General features: G+C 36.8%; 1 protein-coding gene across 4 annotated transcripts; it reads right to left on the bottom strand.

The window, feature by feature from the left end:
* Positions 1-1,043: 1,043 nt before the first annotated feature.
* Positions 1,044-25,971, bottom strand: slc35c2 (solute carrier family 35 member C2). 4 transcript variants are annotated; one of them, XM_061924654.1, is made up of 10 exons: positions 25,894-25,971; positions 25,128-25,316; positions 21,391-21,541; positions 18,435-18,498; positions 14,522-14,594; positions 14,252-14,420; positions 11,573-11,656; positions 6,114-6,289; positions 5,913-6,042; positions 1,044-1,485 (listed from the first exon to the last, which is right to left on the bottom strand). In XM_061924654.1, exons 2-10 carry the CDS (start codon positions 25,236-25,238, stop codon positions 1,370-1,372), a joined length of 1,074 nt encoding a protein of 357 aa, XP_061780638.1. In that variant the 5' UTR covers positions 25,239-25,316; positions 25,894-25,971; the 3' UTR covers positions 1,044-1,369. The 4 variants fall into 4 exon arrangements, with proteins under 4 accessions (XP_061780638.1, XP_061780629.1, XP_061780620.1 ...); XM_061924645.1 differs by lacking the exon at positions 25,894-25,971 and adding an exon at positions 25,774-25,785; XM_061924636.1 differs by lacking the exon at positions 25,894-25,971 and having other exon boundaries at positions 25,128-25,740.

The following is a 25,971-nucleotide window of genomic DNA, read 5'->3' as shown; positions in this document are numbered from 1 at the left end:
ATTAGTCACATGTGAATAATGCTGTATAATAGACTGTATTTATATTATTCACATGTGAATAATGCTGTATAATAGACTATATATATCATTCACATGTGAATAATGCTGTATAATAGACTGTATTTATATCATTCACATGTGAATAATGCTGTATAATAGACTGTATTTATATTATTCACATGTGAATAATGCTGTATAATAGACTATTATTCACATGTGAATAATGCTGTATAATAGACTATATTATTCACATGTGAATAATGCTGTATAATAGACTATTTATATTAGTCACATGTGAATAATGCTGTATAATAGACTGTATTTGTATTATTCACATGTGAATAATGCTGTATAACAGACTGTATTTATATTATTCACATGTGAATAATGCTGTATAATAGACTGTATTTATATTAGTCACATGTGAATAATGCTGTATTTATATTATTCACATGTGAATAATGCTGTATAATAGACTGTATTTATATTATTCACATGTGAATAATGCTGTATAATAGACTGTATTTATGTTATTCACATGTGAATAATGCTGGATAATAGACTGTATTTATTTTATTCACATGTGAATAATGCTGGATAATAGACTGTATTTATATTATTCACATGTGAATAATACTGTATAATAGACTGTATTTATGTTATTCACATGTGAATAATGCTGTATAATAGACTGTATTTATATTAGTCACATGTGAATAATGCTGTATAATAGACTGTATTTATATTATTCACATGTGAATAATGCTGTATAATAGACTATATATATATCATTCACATGTGAATAATGCTGTATAATAGACTGTATTTATATCATTCACATGTGAATAATGCTGTATAATAGACTGTATTTATATTATTCACATGTGAATAATGCTGTATAATAGACTATTATTCACATGTGAATAATGCTGTATAATAGACTATATTATTCACATGTGAATAATGCTGTATAATAGACTGTATTTATATTATTCACATGTGAATAATGCTGTATAATAGACTGTATTTATATTATTCACATGTAAACATACCTAAGTGTTTATTGTCTATTGTGAGCGAACTGTGGTGCTGAATTTCCCCCAGGGATCAATAAAGTACTTTCTATTCTATTCTATCATTTCTATTTGTGTGGAGGTTAAATTTGTGTGGATAAATCCAGTTTAAGGGAACAAACTGATTGCTATCAAGTTAGTAAGGTCCATGATTCTCCGAGAGAGTCACCTCACATAGAAAAGTATTCTATTTCAATCATTTTTAGCTCCCCTGAGACAAAGAAGAACAACATAGATGGCGGGGTTGTCAAGCAGACCATGATGGATCTCTACGAGGATGATGATGATCTCGTATGCTAGTGCAGAGTCATTTCCTCTTCCTCATTGTCGGCATCGTCTTCATCCTGCCTCAGCAAGGGCAGCTGGAGCTCCGTGTTCTTACTGCTCAGCTGCCTTACGGACGAGCCTTTATCTGGAAGACGAGACAAAATGAAGAATTCAGGAAGCAGCCAGCAGAGGGTGCAGACCACTGGCTGTCAAAAAGAGCTGATGGAGGGAAATATTTAGGATTGAATTGTTTTATTTTGATATTTAAATATAGTTAGTATGTCAAAGACGTTGCTACTTTAGCCGCATTTGTGTTCATCTGATGGACTAAAACCTTGTTTCAACTGTAAATGTAAATATGTAGACATTGTATAGAAACATGGTCATTTATACGGCTAAACCACATGTGTCAAACTCAAGGCCCGGGGGCCAGATCTAGCCCACCACATTGTTTTATATTGAGTTGAGTTTGTGTTTATTTTGAAAATGCAAACATACAACATAATACATCACAATTTCCGGTTTCTCTATTCCACATGTTTGAAAATGAGTAGGAAGAAACAGAGCTTTTTTATTAATCCTACTGTTATGTTTGTTGTCTTCTCCCTGCCTTCTCTATTGGTTTTTCAGTTTCTTCCACAGTCTTTTGTCCCCAACGAGGCACACCTGCTGCTAATCACCTCCTGGTAGCATTTAAGCGCGTCTCCACCAGCTGGTCCCCGCCGGTTATTGTTCCTGAACTCCGCTCTGACATGTGCTACCTTGATTCTGCTTCCCTGGTATGTTGCATTCGCATATTTCTGTAATATTGACCTCGTTGTGTTTTTGTTTTCCTAGCCACCTTGTTTTGAGAGGACTAGTTTTTGCCACGCTGTGTGCGTCCTGACCTTTGCTCTGCCAACCTCTGAAAGAGACTATTTTTGTTATATTTCCCATGGTGTGCACTTTTGCCCCATCACCCTTAGTTACCATTTTGGACTTATTAAATATTTTCATTTGTTATCGCGTCCCTTGCCTCCATTCTCTGCATCCCGGGGTCCACCCTTGAACTCTATCTTAACACCTACCCCTTTTCCTTTACGTAGCAGTTGCTAAAACTTTTGTTCACTTCCTGTTCTCAATTTATTCACAATATACTCCATAAGTAATAACATTACAAATAAATAATAATGAGTGAAGTAACTATTTCATATGGTGAGATAAATAAGATGATCTAGAGAATGGATGGATGAAATAAATTCAGAATGTTTATCATGGTTCTTCTTCTTTGTACTTTGTAAACACTAAGTTTGAAGAGTTTCTTGAAGTGGATCATATTAGTACATTGTTTGACTTCTTTGCTTAATCCATTCCATAACTTAATTCCACATACTGATATACTGAAGATCTTAAGTGTTGTATGTGCGTACAAATGTTTTAAATTAAAAACAATTCTAAGATTATATTTCTCCTTGTGCCCGCAAAAGCCTGGAAATAATGTGGGTCAATTATGTACTTCATCTTGCTTACTAAATGCATTTGTGTTTTAAATTTTAACATGTCCTTTGAAATAAAATATTTGATCGTGCAAAAGTAGTGATGTTGACAAATATTCTAAACGTTGATTTGTAAAAATCTGCTTGTCACCCTGACAAAGCAAGCTACCCATTAATTTTCTACATTAAAAGCTACCCATTCATTTTCTACATTAAAAAAAGTAACAATCAAATGCACATGTAATCATGTAATAATATTATGAGGCGATTACACATTCAAATTCATATATATTCACTGTTACAAGCGGCCCTCTGAGGGTAGCCTTAACAGCCATGTGGCCCTCAACTAAAACAAGTTTGACACCCCTGCTTATAAACCTTGTTCCACTTCTAAATACAGTACATATAAATGTATATATTGTACAGATATATTAGAAACATGACCATGTTTATGTGTCATTTACAATACACGGTATAAACATTTACATAACTAAACATTGATTCACTTGTAAATATGTGTGTAATTATATATACGGTATATATATATATATATATATATATATATATATATATATATATATATATATATATATATATATATACACACACACTGTATATACATAGTATATATATGTATGTATATATATACACACACTGTATATACATAGTATATATATGTATATATATATACACTGTATATACATAGTATATATATATATATATATATATATATACATAGTATATATATATATATAGTGTATATATATATATACATTGTATGTATATATATATATATATACACACACATATGTATATATATACATACATAGTATATAATGCATATACATACATAGTATATATATATATACATATATATATACATATATATATATATATATACATACATATATACATATATATATATATATATATATATATACATACATACATACATACATATAAAGAAATGCACATATGTATATACTGTATAGATATACGTATAGAAACGTGACCATGTTCATGTGTCATTTATCTAGAGCTTGTTTCACTTATACAGCATATGCATATGAATTTATGGAAATAATACCTACCATATATATATTGTATAGACATATGTATAAAAAACATGATCATGAGCTCAGCATTTTATGTTTCATGATACATGGATATATACATATCCATGTATATGTGCAGTTATATTTATAAAGTGATGATCATGTGCTTCATGTTTCTTCCTGCATATATAATCATGTTTTTTTTACATATACAAAATACAGTATATGTATAAAAAACATGATCATGTTTAGCTATGCGCTGCATGTTTATTCGCTTTTGTTTGAGGTAGTTGTTTGAATAAAGGTGTGAAATGTGTGTCACTGTTTATAATTTACTCAAATATAATTATATTATTATTATATTCACTGTATATATTGTTATTATAGAAATGTACTAATCTTTTGTCATACAAAACAGTAAATATTATTATAAGACAACATATTCTGATTGTATAATATGACATGAATATTTAATTGATAATTAAAGTGTAGGTGTTTTACTTTTACCAAAAATATCCACTCAATCGGATTTGTATCATTTATATTTTGTTGATATTATTGACATTCAAAAATAAAAAAAATATTGTATTTCTACCACATAAATTGGATAATGTTATTACAAAAAAAATAATCAAAGGTGACAAGAATATTTCATTAATAAATAACGTATACCAGTGATCCTCAAACTGTGGTGCGCGAACTCAATCTAGTGGTACGCCAAAATATAATTTAATTCAAACACAGTGTTACCGTTCAAACTTTCTGTAATGGTACAGTGGCCAAAATATTAAATATACTTGTTAAATAAAACCTCTGCCTTATTTTAATGACTATTTAGGCCTACTACGCAACTGTACAATCTATTATCAGACCGCTTCTAAGTTAGCAAACCTTTTTTTGTTATAATGTATATTTTCTGTTGTATTATTCCTTATGTATTCTATATTTGTATGCTGCCCTTTTTTGCTGCAGCTTTTATATATACTGTAATATTGTAAATGGTAATTGTGATTTGTTATATATCATACACATATAATACGTAAATATTACATATAGAGATGTCCAATAATATCGGTCTGCCGATATTATCGGCCGATAAATGCTTTAAAATGTAATATCGGAAATTATCTGTATCGTTTTTTTTATTATCGGTATCGTTTAAAAAAAAAATTTTGGATTATTTTTTTTTATTAAATCAACATAAAAAAACACAAGATACACTTACAATTAGTGCACCAACCCAAAAAACCTCCCTCCCCCATTTACACTCATTCACACAAAAGGGTTGTTTCTTTCTGTTATTAATATTCTGGTTCCTATATCAATATATATCAATACAGTCTGCAAGGGATACAGTCCGTAAGCACACATGATTGTGCGTGCTGCTGGTCCACTAATAGTACTAACCTTTAACAGTTAATTTTACTCATTTTCATGAATTACTAGTTTCTATGTAACTGTTTTTATATTGTTTTACTTTCTTTTTTATTCAAGAAAATGTTTTTAATTTATTTATCTTATTTTATTTTATTAATTTTTTAAAAAAGGACCTTATCTTCACCATACCCGGTTGTCCAAATTAGGCATAATAATGTGTTAATTCCACGACTGTATATATCGGTATCGGTTGATATCGGTATCGGTAATTAAGAGTTGGGCAATATCGGAATATCGGATATCGGCAAAAAAGCCATTATCGGACATCCCTAATTACATATATGTTATATTTTATATTGTTATTACGGTATATTTTTTAGTCTACTTTTTACCTTTTGTTTTTGCCCTCTTTTTGTGCCCTTGTATGCATTATCCTTTACATCCTTTGTAACTGAGCTACTGCGTGGAACTATTTCTCTTGTGGATCATTAAAGTTTGTCTAAGTCTACTGTAATGTTGTTCATTATGGTGGTACTTGTATAGCCAAGTAAAACCACTGACGTATACCATCCACTTAAAGATGGATTTGTTTGACAAACATGCTTCGTTTTACAAATAAAATATGCATTTACGCTGAAATGTTCATGATATTTCCTTTGACGTACTTTTGGAGTAGTAAGTCTTTAGACCCACGTGCAGTGCGATACCACACACACACATGACGAAGCCCAGCCAGTTGAGCGCGCTCATTTTGTCTCCCATCAGCCATGCTGCCAGCAGCAGTGTGCAGACCTCCTGCAGGGGAGACAAGGTGAGACACCAGGGAGGTATGTCCAAATGCCATAAAGGAAAAAAAGTACCGGTACCTTAAAGATGCCCGATATGGACAAGGTGAGGCTGGATGTTCGTGAGACGAGAAGAAACTCTGAAAAGCCCAAACCGAAAGCCAGGACTCCTCCCATACTCAACAAGAGCACAGAATACAAGAGAGGAGACAACTCCGTCACCCGGAACAACTTGTCTGAGGTGCTCAAGCTCAATCCTACACACACACACACACACACACACACACACACACACACACACACACACACACACACATAATAAATCAGATTGTTGTTTCGCTTATGTGGGTCCAGGTTGTGTGACGACGAAAGAATACTCTTGTGTTGATTGAATATACTGTGGAACCTCGATTTACAAACTTTTTGATTTACACACTTTTAGATGGAGCCAAATATGCCTCTGAGTGCGTCTCTGTGTACGAACGCTTCATTCATTCATTCACTTTGTGTACACGCCTGCAGGCAAAAAGCAGGGCGCAGAATTTTTGGGGAGGCGGAGCCCTATACATCACTTGCTGCCCAGTACACTACACTACTAGTCATTCCACAGCGCTTCAGCGTGTGTGCCTTTTTGTGTTATTTTGCCTTTTGACAAATGCTCACTAATATAAGTCCCCAAAAAAACAACAGAACGCAGCATGGAAAGAAGGAGGGAATCACTGTGGAGTTAAAAGAAAGACTATTTGTGAGTAGTAAATGAATGGAAGAATCAATGAAGCGTGCTTCGTACATACTTGCCAACCTTGAGACCTCCGATTTCGTGAGGTCGGGGGTGGGGCGGGGGGCGTGGTTGGGGGCGGGGGCGTGGTTAAGAGGGGAGGAGTATATTTACAGCTAGAATTCACCAAGTCAAGTATTTCATATATATATATATATATATATATATATATATATATATACACATATATATACATATATATATATACGAAATACTTGACTTTCAGTGAATTCTAGCTCTATATACAGTATATATATTTATTTTATTATATATATACAGTATATATACAGTATATATATATATATATATATATATATATATATATATAAGAAATACTTGACTTTCACTGAATTCTAGCTATATATATATATTTATTTTATTATATATATATACATATATATATACATATATATACATATATACATATATATATATATACATAGATATATATATATATATATATATATATATATATATATATATATATATATATATATATATACATATATATACATATATATATATATATATATATATATATATATATATATATATATATATATATATAAATAAAATAAATACTTGAATTTCAGTGTTCATTTATTTACACATATACACACACATAACACTCATCTACTCATTGTTGTCATGTCTGTGTGATCATGTTTTTGTTTTAGTCATGTTCGGTTTTGTTTTTGGACTTTTTGTGCACTTTTGTTTTGTCACCATAGCAACCATTAGTTTTCACCTGTCACGTCACGCACCTGTTTCACGTTTTGAGTCACGCACCTGTTTTCTTTAATCATGTCTATAGTATTTAAGTTCACTGTTTTCAGTTTGTCGGTCTGACGACATCCCGCATTTATACTCTCCACACACCCTTATGACCCTTGCTGCGCTTTTTCATGCCGTTTTTTCATCCAAGTAAGTTTTCTTTACTCATGGCATAGTTTGCAAGTTTTGTTTAATTGTTCATAGTTTCTGCCAATGTGCAAGTTCTGTGTTTATAGTCTAGTTTTGTACCTCCGCCCCTGTGCGCTCCTTTTGTTTGATCCTTTTTTTTTGTAGTTATAGTGTTTAAATGAATCATGTATTTACCTTCACGCCACATCTGGTCCAATTCACTTGCACCTCGGGAGAACAAACCACGCCACAGTCCTAGTCCTGACAATTGTTGAGTTAAGGGTTGAATTGTCCATCCTTGTTCTATTCTCTGTCACTATTTTTCTAAGCATGCTGAACACCCTCTCTGATGATGCATTCTGCTTCGTCTGCTTGTTGTGTGCTTAGTTGTGCACTGCACTCTCTAAAAGCCGTAGATGTTATTGTCACATATGCATGTACAGTAGATGGCAGTATTGTCCTCTTTAAGAGTGTCACAACATTGCTGTTTACGGCAGACGAACTGCTTTATGGTAGACGAAAACGTGACTGCTGTTGTTGTGTGTTGTTGCCGCGCTGGGAGGACGTTAATGAAACTGCCTAACAATAAACCTGGAGGGGGCGTGGCCTCCAGCTCCGCCTGAATTTCGGGAGATTTTCGGGAGAAAATTTGTCCCGGGAGGTTTTCGGGAGAGGCGCTGAATTTCGGGAGTCTCCCGGAAAATCCGGGAGGGTTGGCAAGTATGGCTTCGTACCACAGCAAGTTTTATTTGTGATGAGAATGGACTGGGGTTGTCCCGATACCAATGATTTGGTACCGGTACCAAAATGTATATCGATGCTTTTCGATACTTTTCCAAATTAAGGAAACTATGAAAAAGTGTCAATTTTGGCTTTATTTTAACAGAAAATCTTGCAATACAATAAACATATATTTCCTATTGCACTCAAAAGAACAATTTTAGAAGGTTAAAATATAAATTATGTATCTACATGTTATGTACCTACATGCTATGTATCTACATGTTATGTACTTACTGTACATGTTATGTACCTACCGCACTTTCCGCACTATAAGGCACACCGGATTATAAGGCGCACCTTCAATGAATGGCCTATTTTAAAACTTTGTTCATATATAAGGCGCACTGCATTATAAGGTGCACCGCATTATAAGGCGCATAGAATAGACGCTACAGTAGAGGCTGGGGTTACGTTATGCATCCCGTAGTTGCGAGACCTGTTATTGGTCCATATATAAAGCGCACCGGATTATAAGGCGCACCGTCAGCTTTTGAGAAAATTGGAGGTTTTTAGGTGCGCCTTATAGTGCGGAAAATACGGTACATGTTATGTATCTACATGTTATATACACTATATTGCCAAAGGTATTTGGCCACCCATCCAAATGATCAGAATCAGGTGTACTAATTACTTAGCCCGGCCACAGGTGTATAAAATCAAGCACTTAGGCATGGAGACTGTTTCTACAAACATTTGTGAAAGAATGGGCCGCTCTCAATGATTTCCAGCGTGGAACTGTCATAGGATGCCACCTGTGCAACAAATCCAGTCGTGAAATGTCCTCGTTCCTCAATATTCCAAAGTCGACTGTCGGCTTTATTATAAGAAAATGGAAGAGTTTGGGAACAACAGCAACTCAGCCACCAAGTGGGAGGCCACGTAAACTGACAGAGGGGCATCATCAGATGCTGAAGCGCATAGTACAAAGAGGTCGCCGACTTTCTGCACAGTCAGTTGCTACAGAGCTCCAAACTTCATGTGACCTTCCAATTAGCCCACGTACAGTTCGCAGAGAGCTTCATGGAATGAGTTTCCATGGCCGATAAGCTGCATCCAAGCCATACATCACCAAGTCCAATGCAAAGCGTGGGATGCAGTGGTGTAAAGCACGTCGCCACTGGACTCTAGAGCAGTGGAGACGCCTTCTCTGGACTGATCAATCACACTTTTCCATCTGGCAATCTGACGGACAAGTCTGGGTTTGGAGGTTGCCAGGAGAACGCTACATTTCGGACTGCATTGTGCCGAGTGTGACATTTGGTGGTGGAGGAATTATGGTGTGGGGTTGTTTTTCAGGACATCATATTGAACCCTATGGGTTAGGAATGGGATGGCACTTATGCAAGAGGCCAAATACTTTCGGCAACATAGTGTATCTACATGTTATGTATTTACATGTGCACAACAGAGGACTTGTAAACTTATTAGAGTAGCGAGAATGTCAACGTGCTGGTTGAGTGACGTCAGTGAGTGAGTGGGCAAGTACAGAGAGAGAGGAGCGCGCGCACTGCGCAGTAAAGTGATGAATGGGTCCGGCTGTGTCCTGCAAAACTAACAATAAAGCAACCAGATTGTCACAAATCGGCGGCCTCAAATTCTGACCGGAAAGCGGATTTAGCAGACCCATTGTGGGGTAAAGTGAACAGAAGGGAATGTCTGCCCTGTGCTCCTCTACTACAGTCTGCACTGGAGCGAACAGCAGGACAGGTGTAACAACTACATTATTACCTCTCACTCTTTATAACTCCTTGTGCAGATCTGAATGCTTATTATTTAAATGTTTACCTAGGTTTGAAGCAAAGGTGGTAATACTAATCACCACATTTGGCGAGGCATGTTTTAAAGCAACACATCCTTGTTTAAAGCGCCACCTTTACCGTTGGTTTTGAAGACCAAATAACTCCATATTGCGCTTCACCACCCTCTTTATTAATCAGTAGAATTGTCGGTTTTTTTGCCATTCTTCCTCTCCAAGATGTTATACCTGTAGCTTGTATGCACTTTGTGTGTGCGTTTTGACACCCTCCACATCATGCGCTTCGGCTCTGTAGTCACCGCCACACAGCGGCACTTGGATGAAAGAACGGTACCGGTACTTTTCAAAGGCAGTAGAGTACTGATTTCAATCAATTAGTATTGCGGTATACCGAACAACCCTAGACTGGACTTTTCTGGAAAAATATGCCAAAGCAGACTTATTTCACAGCAAAGGAGAGGGCACTCGAGTGTCCCTTTCAGTGTGCGCACACGCGCACACACACACTCCTCCTGAAAAATGCCTACCTCTTTAGGACCACTCCTTCTAGATATATAATGATTTGTATTTACAACATTAATAATATATACATACTATGCAAATATAAAAAAGGCAAGCTTTTAGTTTTTTTTTGTTTTTTTTTTAATTGTTTGTTTGTTATTGTTTTTTTAATCTTCATTATCTAGTTCAACTTATTACAGTATGTCTTTACCGTAATTACATATTTATTTTATTTTTTTAATACATTTTGGCCAAAGGGGGCGCATTTCATTTTCTTACACACACTTGTTATTTCAAATGTTGACCAGAGGGGGAGCACTTTTAAAACCGACACACAGTCAATGTGAAAAATCCCTCCTTTTGGGGACCACCCTCATTGTGATAGATGTCACCACCATGTTTATTATTGTAGCGATATGGTTGTTGAAGTTAAGGATTATTGTGATTTCTGATCGTTTGTAAGGGCACCAAAGTGACTTATGTGTGTGTGCGTGTGTTGGCAGCGCATACAGAGGACAGCAGCTTGTTGTTGATGTTGTTGTTTTGGTTTGTTAATAAAAAGAAAGTTAATCCATCACCCGCTTGTTATATTTGTTTGATATAAAGTACTATATATCACTTTAGAATGTTTTCACTAAAATATGGACTTTTGTCGCGGCGAGAACCCATTATTCATATTTATATTGTTTGTAATGGAGAAGTTCACCATACAACCTTTTCGATTTACGAACCCTGTCCAAGACCCAATTAAGTTCGTAAATCGAGGTTCCGCTATATGTGTAAATTGTAGCATTCAAGAAAAGAGATGATCAGTCTCACCTTCATTAACCAGGAAGAGAGGGAAGAGGCCGAGGAACATGAGAGGTTGGAGGTGGTACATGGCGTCCACCGGGTTCTGGAGGCCTACATGGAAGATGACAGATAAAAACACAAACTTTTTTCCCCCATTAATTTCACAGTGAAAATGTATTCAAATCCCAGTTGAACAGCTGTTGGTAGATGTGTTTTGCTTGTTCTTTGGCCTTTTTGGACAAAAAAAGAAGCAGTCTCTAAAAAAAATATTTGTTCTACACCAGGGAGGGAGTATGGTTAATCGCCATCATTAAAAAAAATAGGCATCATCCTATCATCCATCTTCACTAAGACATTTGTCACTTGATTGGCATAAACGGCAACGTATGTTACAACGTATGCAGTAACATATTGTGTCATTTCCCATTATATTATTTTGTCAAAATGATAAAGGACAAGCTGTAAACATTGATTATTAATCCACTTCATTTACTGTTAATATCTGGTTATTTTCCGTTTCAACATGTGCTATCTACACTTCTGTTAAAATGTAATAATCACTTATTCTTCTGTTTGGATACTTTACATTAGTTTTAGATGATACCAAAAATGTAGGTATCGATCCGATACCAAGGAGTTACAGGATCATAGATTGGTCATATTCAAATGTGTCCAGGAACATATTTACTGAGTTTATAAACATACGGTAATATGACATTTTAAAAAAGGAAAAAGATTTTGTGACAATAAAAAAATATCGATGTAATCATAGTAGTATCGACTAGATACGCTATTGTACTTGGTATCATTACTGGATGTTAGGTGTAGATCCACCCATGGCGTTTGTTTACATTCAGGCGCACCAGGGGTGTCAAACTCAAATACAGAGTGGGCCAAAATTTAAAACTGAACAAAGCCGCAGGCCAAGGTTGAACAAATTAACCTTTTAATAGGGACCCAAACAAGTTTTGCATTGAATATTGAACAAGCAAGGCTTATATAACTATATAGTGACATGCAAAACCGAGTTTCAAATAATAATAATAATTTAAAAAAATATCAATGGCATATCAAATACAATTTTAAATAAAAATGTAATGCCTCTTTTCTATTTGCAGCCTTCTGAGGTAAATATCAACATTAACTTTTTCTACAGGCTAATAAATTTGAAAATACAATAACGAATAAACCAACCATTCAGGACTTTAAACTGCTCAGTTTGCAACACTGATGCCCAAGCAAGATACCTGGCATCTTTTCTTGGATGCTAGTTCATTAATGTCGGGGCTCAGGCTTTGAGCTGAGGCAACCTTCATTATCAAACAAAGGTGTTCATCAGTCATTATATCTCGTAGTCCACCCGGACCACAGTCTTGGGGGTTTGCCTTAAAGGCACTGCCTTGTAGCGTCCCGGAAGAGTTAGTGCTGCAAAGGCTTCTGGGTATTTGTTCTGTTGTGTTTATGTTGTGTTACGGTGCGGATGTTCTCTCGAAATGTGTTTGTCATTCTTATTTGGTGTAGGTTCATAGTGTGGCGTATATTTCTAACAGTGTTAAAGTTGTTTATACATCCACCCTCAGTGTAACCTGTATCGCTGTTGATCAAGTATGCGTTGCATTCACTTGTGTGTGCGTGCAGAAGCCGCACATATTATGTGACTGGGCCAGCACTCGTTCGACTGGATGAAAAGCGAACGTGATGAGTTTCGGGAGGGGAACTGAAATTTGGGAGTCTCCCTGGAGGGTTGGCAAGTATGAGAATTAGCGTTGAATGAGGTGTTACCGCGGCACCGCCGCTGTATATAATCGGCGGGCCAGCTCTAGTGTTAATTTGATATCGCCTCAAGGGCCAAGTGAAATTACACGGTGGGCCAATTTTGGCCAGAGTTTGACACCCTTGTCCTACGGTGTGTAGTGAAGCATGTTTAGATATTCCTCGTCCTGCAGGGATTTATTTGTCGCCATGGAGGTGAAGATATGTGATTTAGAAGAAGCTAAAACACTGCCGACTGCGGATGGCTGTTCGCTGCTAGCCAGCTAGCCATGTCTTACAGCACCTCTTCCTGTGGACATTTCAGTGCTATAATTTCACCTTTATCGTTAGTTTTTAAGCCAAAACGCGTCCATTCTCCCTTTTCTGTCTACACACTGTGTCTGCTTGTAAGTACTCTGTGATTGTGCGCTGCCGAACATGCTCCTCTGCTCGTAAACCCAGCAATGTCATGACGTGACGGCGCGCCGTCATGCCCGTTACAAAATAAAATAAAATAAATTGGGAACCCATCCATTTTCTACCGCTTGTCCCTTTCAAGGTCGCGGGGAGTGCTGGAGCCTATCTCAGCTGCATTCGGGCGGTAGACGAGGTACAACCTGGACAAGTCGCCACCTCATCGCAGGGCCAACACAGATAGACCGTATAGTACCGTTTTTGATTCATAAGTACCGTGATACTATACTAGTACCGGTATACTGTACAACCCCACCCCTGATGAAGAAAAAATGACACACCTGCTGTCAAGAGTCCAAAGACCAACCGCACACAGTTCCGGCCTTCACAATAAAAGCGCTACAAAAATAGCCGACACAGGCTTGGTCATTTTTACACTTAAATGACAGCTTAGCGTGTTAAAGAAGTAGCTGTAACACAAGCTGGTGGTCTTAAAGGCAATGCATGTTCTGATAAAACGGACAAAGAATAAGCACTGACCCAGCTCCGCTTTCTGCATGAGCACCTGAGTGAGGGTCCATCGAATTCCCCCGATGAAGGACGCCAACAGCACCAGGACGAAGCCCTCCAGGTTGAACTGGGTGGACTGGAAGGTAAACATGAAGAGGCCGCTGGCGATCAACAGGACCACCAGGACCAGGAATGGGTTCTGTTGGGAAAAAAGAAACGATTTAACAAGAGAAACACGAGAATGGAAGTATTCACTAAAACAAAACCATTTATTTATGTATTGAATACACGGATACTCACTGGCTCCTCAAGTTTGAAGAGCAGAGAGAAAAAGAGAATAAAGAGTACTGCTGAGGACTTGGTCATGGTGTACCTGGAAAAAGAAAAAAAGATTGTTTGAAAATGTGTGAGAATGATTTCATTGACAAGTAGAAAAGCACATGACCAGGCCCTATAATCGCCCAATAGAAAAAAAACTTTAAAAAATTCCTTAATCCAGACAGTGACCCGGATCACGACCCAAAATCGAACCACTTTTTTCCTTATCCTATTTCTAACTTTTCCTGAAAGTTGAATCAAAATCGGCCAATTACTTTTTGAGCCATGTTGCTAACCAACAAACCCCAGCGAATCAAAAGATAAATGAAAGACAAGTTTGTGCGTGTTTATTTACAGGCTGCAAGAGGGCGGTTCGTTCGATAGCAAAATAAAATGGAGTGAACCCTCTTGTCAGTCATTCACTCTCTTTGTCTCTGTGGGTGGAGGCGGGCTGCCCCCAAACACACACAGAGAAGTTCAGCCTTGTAACACAAAAGTAAGATAACGAATCAGCCCCAGAACCTAATCACTTGTTTCTTATCCTATTTTTTGATTCTATCCATCCATCCTTTTTCTACCGCTTCTCCCTTTCAAAGTCCGCCCATAACTTTTTGAGCCATGTTGCCAACTAACAGACAGACATACACACTAGGGATGTCCCGATCCGATATTTGGATCGGATCGGCCGCCGATATTTGCAAAAAAATGCGTATCGGCAAGGCATGGGAAAATGCCGATCCAGATCCAGTTAAAAAAACAAACTCTGGTCCGTGTTTTCCAACGCACCTATTTAAATAGTACATTCCACTTTTCTGCTGCTCCCTATAATTTCCGTTCCGCATTTTCCAGCACACCTTCAACACATCCACAGGTCTGTGGATTCTAACGCAGTTGCTTTTAGCTGCTGGCATTACACGACAGGCTCTTCTCACTCTTTTCTGTGTCTGTGCTTCTCACAGACAGCAAGCGCACCTTCTTACACACGTCACATACTGTCACGTCATACGTCACATACTGTCACGTCATACGTCACATACGTATACGTCCTCCCCGAGCAGAGAGGTAGCAGCATGGCTAACGTTAGTTGTGATGCTAGCGCAGCCGTGTGACCAACGTTCTCTCTAAGGTGCGCGCTTGTGCAATTGCGCACTGTTTAAACGTCCTCTGCGCATAGCAATTATATGCCACGCACAAAATCAAATAAAAAATTAAGCGCATAACAATTTTCGACACACCGACACGACAGAGAAAACAGTTTTCGTCATCATTGTTCAAATATTATAACGTCTGTCAAGACGCTTATCTCCGTTCGGTGCCACACGTCCACACCATCAAAATGCAGAGGCAAAAATTTCCAGATCAACACCGTATGAAAAAATTTGTGATTTGTTTAGTTGTGATTTCCTTCTCTGCATGAAAGTTTAAAAGTAGCATATATTAATGCAGTATGAAGAAGAATGTTTTAATGTAGACATGCAAGCCTTAAAAGAAAATGTTGAAAATCAAGACTACATTTCCTGCAAATGGATGCATTTCTACCCTATATTTTAACTTTAGATTTATTCTCATATCAAACTCTTTTGGCTGTCTTTTTGACACTTACATCCGGCGCCCCCCTCCACACCCTGGATTATAAATAATGTAAATAATTCAATGTGATTATCTTGTGTGATGACTGTATTATGATGATAGTATATATCTGATAGTATATATCTGTATCATGAATCAATTTAAACAAGTTGAAAAACGTATTCGGGTGTTACCATTTAGTGGTCAATTGTACGGAATATGTACTTCACTGTGCAACCTACTAATAAAAGTCTCAATCAATTAATCAAAACACATAGAATCATCATACTGCTGTGATTATATGCATCAAGTGTTCATTCAAGGCTAAGGCAAAATATCGAGATATATATCGTGTATCGCAATATGGCCTTAAAATATCGCAATATTAAAAAAAGGCCATATCGCCCAGCCCTTGTTTCAATGATGCCATTTCTGTTTGTCATGTATAATTTTGTCTATTTTGTGTTTATCCTTGAATAAACAGGTCAGTTTCTTGTTACCAAACATTGTGTATTATTCAAACTCCCCTAATTCAGCTGGCTAGTTGTTATCAAGAGTACTAAAACCCTTTTCAACATGATTCTGACAACTAAGTAGGCTAAATAACTTTAAACTTTAATACATGCTCGGATAGGCCATTATCGGTCAGTATCGGTATCGGTCGGTATCGGATCGGAAGTGCAAAAACAATATCGGTATCGGATCGGAAGTGCAAAAGCCTGGATCGGGACATCCCTAATACACACCCCAGCAAATCAAAAGATAAATGAAATAGACAAGTTTGTGTGTGTTTGTTTTGTTGGTCTTTGTTCTATGGTGGAATAAAAGAAATGAAGTGCACCCTCTTGTCGGTCATGGAGGAGAGGTGCTAGCACACACACACATAGGGAAGAGCGGCCTTGTAACGAAAAGTAAGGTAAGATAATATAAAGTATCTGGATCACCCTCAAAATCTAATCACTTGTTTCTTATCCCATTTTTGACATTCCCCAAACGTTTCATCAAAATCTTCCCATAACTGTTTGAGCTATGTTGCTAACTAACTAACTAACTAACTAACTAATGAATGCCTGTTTGGGAGGAGGTGTAGTCAGAGCTGCTTGCAGTAGGAAAAGTCACCGCCGCCGTCCTTGGTACTGAGGGCGAGCACCATCGAGCAGGGGCGGGGCATGTGCTGACGGCGAGACACAGCTGGCAGATGATTAGATTTCACAGGTGGTACGTGTTAATCTAAATATCTGTTGTCTTTAACAGTGAGCGGCCGGGCGCAGAGGAGGGGGAGGATTGGTGAGACTGAAAAGTCTGGAAAAAATGTAGCGATTGGAGAACTGGAAAACATTAAACCTTTGTTAACCCTGCACAACTGGCTTCCAGCGTGTATGTCTGTGAGTCCGCGAGTATGCGAAGCTTACACATACTTGCCAATCTTGAGACCTCCGATTTCGGGAGGTGGGGGGGGCCTGGTTGGGTCGGGGGTGTGGTTAAGATGGCAGGAGTATATTTACAGCTAGAATTCACCAAGTCAAGTATTTCATATATATATACATAAGAAATACTTGACTTTCAGTGAATTCTAGCTATATATATATATATATATATATATATATATATATATATATATATATATATATATATATATATATAAATAAATAAGAGAAATACATGAATTTCAGTGTTCATTTATTTACACATATACACACACATAACACTCATCTACTCATTGTTGAGTTAAGGGTTGAATTGTCCATCCTTGTTCTATTCTATGTCACTATTTTTCTAACCATGCTGAACACCCTCTCTCTGATGATGCATTCTGCTTCGTGTCCTTGTTGTGTGCGCAGTTGTGCACTGCACTTTCTAAAAGCCCTAGATGTTATTGTCACATATGCATGTACAGTAGATGGCAGTATTGTCCTATTTAAGAGTGTCACAACATTGCTGTTTACGGCAGACAAACTACTTTACGGTAGACGAAAACCTGACTGCTGTTGTTGTGTGTTGTTACCGCGCTGGGAGGACGTTAATGAAACTGACTAACAATAAACCCACATAAGAAACCAAGAACTCTCCCTCAATCATTCTACAGTTATAACGTGATTGGGCAGGCACGCTGTTTATATTGTGGGAAAGCGGACGTGAAAACAGGTTGTCGACACGTCACTCAGGTCCGCCTGAATTTCGGGAGATTTTCGGGAGAAAATTTGTCCCTGGAGGTTTTCGGAAGAGGCGCTGAATTTCGGGAGTCTCCCGGAAAATCCGGGAGGGTTGGCAAGTATGAGCTTACAGCCTGCAATTACATAACTTCCTGGTGGAGGTAATAACTTACAAGCTAATGGTGATGAAGAGGAAGCTCCAGTTGGACAGTCCAATGTCCAGTGTTGTCGCCAAGGCTGGGGGAACATTATACATCATATATCAGATGCAACATATTTAATATAAAATATATTATTATAACATTCAACATGTATTTCTTATAATAAAAGATGTATTATTATATTATTTTAATTAAGAACGGCTCGTCAGACAAACTTTTCAATTTACGAACCACAGACCGAATAACGGTATGCTTTGTTGCAGGGCCAGAACGCTTTGTTTCATCTACCCATTCTGCGCCTGCAGCGGAGCCATTTTGTGCCCGGCAGCACATCCATTGCTCTCTGCTGCTCAGTGCTCATTCAGTCAGCACAGTGCTGCTTCTCGCCACTGTGCTACTTATTGGGCTTTTTAAGTGTTTTGTTTAGCATTTGTACAACATTTTTCTAGTTTTGATAGCTCAAATGAGACCAAAGAGAGCAATGGACAGGCGATATGTGGTTCGAAACATTCAGGAATTATTGACATCGTTGTCGACACTGCCTACCTCTCTCCCACTCCCTTTCACTGCGAGCAAAGAAGATTAACCAATATTGATCTCTTATTTCTTTTTTTTTTTGTCCTGTCCAGCTTCTCAGGCAAATCATATAGTTAATGTACAGTAGATGCCAATATCGGCTGTTCAGATTTACTTTACAAAAGAGAAGTGTAGGATACTTCTCTTGTGGCCTTATTTGCATCTGACTTTATTAAATGTATTTATATTATCATTTGGTGCAGCCGGGCCGTAGCAGGAGGGGATAGACAGAGAAAAAAAGGAAGACCGAGGGGGAAATTGTGGGGACAAGAGAGGATAAGACAGAGAGACAAAAACAACAACAGCAAACACAACAACAACAATAGAGCAACATCAGCAAGTACAATATGTACAAATATGATGGTAAAAGTGATAGCAAAGAAGCAGTTAGCGAAATAAATAATACAGAAATGACAATGAGCATTATTACACTACAAATGGAGCAATACAAATACCAATAGAAATAGCACTATTGATAATGAACAATACCAATAATTGACCTCTATTATCAACAATACAGTTGTTCAAATGCAACAATACATATACGTAATGATAACTTGAGATACAAAAGAATGCAGAAAAATGGAGTGGAAAAAAAGAGAAGCAACCTATATTAACCTTGTAGATTGTTATAGTAACAATAGGTTAAGCTTTGTCCTTGTGCCATGCATTACCCAGTTTCCCCGAGGGCAACAACCTTACTATATGTTTGATGAAACGTGATTATGTGCATGTGTGTATGTATATATATGTACTTGTATATGTACAGTATGTGTATATGTATGTTTGTACAGTGAATGTATATGTACAGTATGTGTATATGTATGTTTGTACAGTGAATGTATATGTACAGTATGTGTATATGTATGTTTGTACAGTGAATGTGCGTGTGGATGTACGAACTTTGAGTACGTAGGTATGTACTGTATTTGTGTATGTATGTGGGAGCGCAGGTACCTATGTATGTATGTATGAATAACGGTGTATATGTGAGTATATGTGTATTAGTATGTACAATATATTTGACTCCTAGTGTGTGTGGGAGCCAGAGAGCCAAACCCACAAACAGCAGGTGTTGCGCCCAGAGAACCAGGGACCACCGGCCCCACGCAGCCAGGCCGGCCAACGACAGGAACCCCAGAGCCCGGCCCACCGTGCCGCCCGGAAGAGCCAGCAGCAGCCCGCAGACAGACGTGCCCGGCAGAGGACAAGGCACGGGAGAAGCAGGGGACAGCCCTTTATCTCTTATTTCTAATCTTTGTCGCGACCTGGCTGTTGACGTTAAGGAGTTTAAAACCATATATTGTAAGTACACCACAGGGCTAGTGACATGTGTGCGTGTCGGCAGGGCACGAAATTTGATCTTTTACACCCCCCCCCCCCTTTATGTTTATTTGATATACAGTACTGTATAGTGCTTTATATTGTGTTCAGAGTCTACAAACATTCAGTACAATAGGGACTTTTGTCAAAAGGGAACCCATGCCATCATATTGCAGTCTACACGTATCTCTTATGTGTGACTGCCATCTACTGGTCACACTTATTTCACCACGTACCAAATAAAATAGCTCCGAGGTCGGTAAGCACAACCACCTGAAAAATACAGTAAATATAAACAGTGTGACTGCCATCTACTGGTCACACTTATCATTTCACCAAGTACCAAATAAAATAGCTTTGAGGTCTGTAAGCACAACCACCTGAAAAATACGGTAAATATAAACAATATGTAGGATATATACTGAGGTATACTGTATACAATGCAATATGTATTCTTATAAAACAAGATGTATCATACAAGATGTGTCATTGTAAAACGGAACCTCGATTTACGAACTGAATTGGTTTTTGGGCACGGTTTGTAAATTGAAAAAGTTTGTATAGTGAAGCAGAGTTTCCCATAAGAAACAATGTTTTTGTAGCCTCTACAAAAGTCGCTATTTTAGTAAAAGAATGCACACTTTAAATACAATTTTATGTCAATACACATACATACATACATACATACATACATACATACATACATACATATCAAACAAACAAAAGGGTTAATGGATCAACAATCTCTTTATTATCAAAATAGCAACAAAACGGCAAGCTCAACTGTCAATGCGCACACACACAAAAGTCCATTTGGTGTGCTGAAAAACATTAACAACTATGTTGCTACAATAATTAAAAATAAGAGGCGCAAGACAGAGGGGATGGCAGGCAGAGTGAGGAAGGGCATTGTATTACTGTTCCTTAAGATATTTGTAAAATTCGTACACAGAGGCACATTTGATGCAATCTAAAAGTTTGTAAACTAAAAAATGTGTAAATCGAGGTTGCACTGTATAATATGAGATGTACAACAAATTAGGACTGATATTCATGCAACAACACTAACCTGTGGGAGCCACCTTGTAGAGGTAATCAGTCCAGCTGAGAATAACACGAGTCTTCCCTGTCCAGCACTTCATGGCCCACCGGGTCAGCGCCGACAGGCAGAAGTTGATGGCCAGGTGTACTAGCGTCATAAAGAGGGGATAGTGGAAATCCTACAAGAAAACATCCAATCATTTATAACACGTCATTACAATCCTGAGTGTAGGCAGCAGAGCTGCAACTAACAATTGTTTTAATTGTCAACTAGTCAGCGATTATTATTTGATTAGTCAAACGATTATTGCTCATGATCTGCTGTACACGATTGGATTTGACATTGAGTCTGTGACTTGATTTTAACTCAAAACCTATGATGGTAAATTCCATTACAACCACCAAAAATAAATTACTGAAAAGTTAACGGTGTTACTTTATTACAAACATCCTCCAAACATGATATCCAGTGCAAAAATTATTTTTTATCCAATACTGTTAGAGCAGGGGTGCCTAAACTTTTTCCACTGAGGGCCACAGACAGACAAATCAAAGAATGCAGGGGATATTTTGGTAGTTTTTACATTAATAACCAGTACAACATACAGATTTTTTTCAAAGAACTACAAAATGCAATTTCGGTAGAAATTTTGTGTGAATACTGAAGAGCCAAAGCCAAACTGAAATGGCTGAGCAGATAGCGCCTAGTTACAAAAAATTAGGGCCAAATTAGCTAAAAAAGCTAGCATGCTAACAACACAATGCTAACTTGCTAACATTAGCGTGTTACAGTTAGCATTAGTGAAATAACAAAATGTATGACACTAAAGCTAGCACGCTAATGTTAGCATGCCAAAATATATTACTTTGAGGTGTGTACCTGAAAATTGTGTTTTAAAATTTTAGCATGCTAAAGTACCAAAAAATTAACTAAGGTGTATACCTATATAATTAGCTTTTAAAAATCTAGCACACTAACCCTAGCATGCTAAAAAAAAAAAAAAATTCACACCAATGCAACACACATCTTGTTCAAATTGACAAAAAGTTTTAATCCGTTTCCGCATAATTTTTTTAAAACCTTAAAGTCGAAGCTGTAGCGGCATTAGGATTTTCAATTCATTGACTGATTCAAAACAAGCCACACCCCTTGACAGTTTCAAAAACAACACTAAGCAACTTTGAGCAAAGGTTACATACAGACCAACTGACTCCCTGCTCTGTATTCAATATAAATATAGTTTCTATTGGAAAAACAAAACCATCTGCTGGATCTTGGGGGGAAACTGCACCATGCCCTAACTCGGGTGTCAGCAACCCCCGGCTCTTGAGCCTAGTGGCTCCCTGGAGCAGTTTTAAAAAAGGATTGAAAATGGAAAAAGATGGGAGAAAAATACAAACAAACGCAACAGTTTGTTTAAATGTTTGTCTCATTTTGTCCACCACACATTTTATGCTGTGCGTGAATGCACAAAGGTGCGCTTTGTTGATCTTATTGACTTGTGTGGAGTGCTAATCAGGCATATTTGGTCAGAGCATGACTGCAAGCTAATCAATGCTAACATGCTATTTAGGCTGGCCTTATGTACATATTGCATCATTATGCCTATTTGTAGGTATGTTTGAGATCATTAAAGTTCCTTTACTTATGTCCTTTTTGTATGTAATTTAGTTTTGCATGTCTCATGACACATTATCTGGATGTAATATTGGCTGCATTTCTGATAGTTGTTTGTGTGCCATGTTGTTCCAGACCACAGCAAATGTTACCGAGATTGCCAAAGATGGTAATAAATCTATTAAAAGAAGACAGCCTACCGTTTCGTTTAACTTGGACTCACACATTTATACCTTTGGCTTTTAAAAGCCAGTCATTTCCAGGAGTTTTCTCACTTTCTCTGTAACCTCTGATTTACTACAGGTTTCCAATGTTGTAAAAATATGTAGAATAAATATTACATTTCAACATTTGAAGTGAATGTGGAAATAGTGTCAAAGCGCTTTGAGTACCTTGAAGGTAGAAAAGCGCTATAGAAGTATAACACATTTACGATTTGTGTCAGCCTGCGGCACATTGTCATTTTGATAGTAGGCTACTACAGCTAATATAGACCCTTACATCATGTGTTGTCTTCATTATAGCACTTATATAAGACTTTTAAAGTCATTTTGATAGTAGGCTATTATAGCTAATATAGACACTTACATCATGTGTTGCCTTCGTTATAACACTTACATAAGGCTTTTAAAGTCATTTTGATAGTAGGCTATTATAGTTAATATAGACACTTACATCATGTGTTGTCTTCATTATAACACATATATAAGACTTTTAAAGTCATTTTGATAGTAGGCTAATACAGACACTTACGTCATGTGTTGTCTTCATTATAACACGTATATAAGTCTTTTAAAGTAATTTTGATAGTTGGCTAATATAGACTCTTACGTCATGTGTTGTCTTCATTATAACTCTTATATAAGACTTTTAAAGTAATTTTGATAGTAGGTTATTATAGCTAATATAGACCCTTACATCATGTATTGTTTTCATTATAGCACTTATATAAGACTTTTAAAGTCATTTTGATAGTAGGCTAATATATCAATCAATCAATCAATGTTTATTTATATAGCCCTAAATCACAAGTGTCTCAAAGGGCTGCACAAGCCACAACGACATCCTCGGTACAAAGAATATAGACACTTACATCATGTGTTTTCTTCATTATAACACTTATATAAGACTTGTAAAGTCATTTTGATAGTAGGCTAATATAGCTAATATAGACACTTACATCATGTGTTGTCTTCATTATAACTCTTATATAAGACTTTTAAAGTCATTTTGATATTAGGTTATTATAGCTAATATAGACCCTTACATCATCTGTTGTTTTCATTATAGCACTTATATAAGACTTTTAAAGTCGTTTTGATAGTAGGCTAATATAGACACTTACGTCATGTGTTGTCTTCATTATAACACTTATATAAGATTTTTAAAGTCATCTTGATAGGAGGCTAATATAGACACTTACGTCATGTGTTGTCTTCATTATAACACATATATAAGACTTTTAAAGTCATTTTAATAGTAGGCTAATACAGACACTTACGTCATGTGTTGTCTTCATTATAACACATATATAAGACTTTTAAAGTCATTTTGATAGTAGGCTTATACAGACACTTACGTCATTTGTTGTCTTCATTATAACACATAAATAAGACTTTTAAAGTCATTTTGATAGTAGGCTAATATAGACACTTACATCATGTGTTGTCTTCATTATAACTCTTATATAAGACTTTTAAAGTCATTTTGATATTAGGTTATTATAGCTAATATAGACCCTTACATCATCTGTTGTTTTCATTATAGCACTTATATAAGACTTTTAAAGTCATCTTGATAGGAGGCCAATATAGACACTTATGTCATGTGATGTCTTCATTATAACACATATATAAGACTTTTAAAGTCATTTTGATAGTAGGCTAATATAGACACTTACGTCATGTGTTGTCTTCATTAAAACTCTTATATAAGACTTTTAAAGTAATTTTGATATTAGGCTATTATAGCTAATATAGACACTTACATCATGTGTTGCCTTCATTATAAGACATATATATGGCTTTTTTTTTTTTTTTTGAGCCTCCAGACAGATTTGTTTTTTGTATTTTTGGTCCAATACCCGCCCCTGCCCTAACTAGTGCACAGTGTTCACACATTCACAGCAAACAAAACAATGCACTTACCCTCATTAGCCATTTATTATAGAAAGTGATGCCTATGGAGAAGACATAGTAGAGGAGAACCAGTCCCAAAGTCCGCAGAGTCCTGCACAGGAACTGGACCGGGCACGCCATAAAACAGGCAGCTAGAGTAGAAGAAATGCCATCTGGAATGTGAAGCCAGTCTCCTTTTTTTTTTTTTAAACACCAGTCCTGCATTTTAAGAGACAAAATAAGCAAATTATTTACAAAGCAAAACAAGAGCTGGAGCAACTGTTTGCTAGCACGTGTGCTAACAGGTCAAACGCCCTCAAGCTAACTTCCACTGTAATAAAATGGGCTACTATTAGCGTAGAACGTAAAAGAAAATAAATAACTGGATTAAAAATGAATTGTTTATTAAATTAATTTCCCTAACACCGCTAAGTATCAACGTCACCATTCTCCCGGTGACGTACGCGTCTGCTCACTAACGGACTCCATTGACAAATGTCAGCACTATTGGCATTATTGTCTAAATAAGTAGGTTTGCATGGGACAAGCACTAAACGCGGATCATTTTGAAATGGAAAAAAAGCTCCCTTTTCATTCGGCATCATAGCCATGGAGCCAAAATAAAGCATACTAAGTATAATTGAGGAAAACGTTACATTTTGACGGCACAACAAACCTTTGAGATGGGTTGACAGTACGCATGCGTGGTAGCAGCACACACAACGAAAATAATTTAAAAAAATAAATAAATAAATAAATAAAAAGAAACAATGGAAATAATAGTAGATCAACTCACCGGCGTATTTGGCTTATTCGTGATATTATTAAAATAACATTACTTAAGTACACGTCAGTTACACGACGCAAGGCAGTG

This window comes from Nerophis lumbriciformis, linkage group LG01 (assembly GCF_033978685.3).
Source record: "Nerophis lumbriciformis linkage group LG01, RoL_Nlum_v2.1, whole genome shotgun sequence".
NCBI lineage: Eukaryota > Metazoa > Chordata > Actinopteri > Syngnathiformes > Syngnathidae > Nerophis > Nerophis lumbriciformis.
Note: the sequence above shows the minus strand (reverse complement) of the source record. Positions and strands in the feature narration are given on the sequence as shown.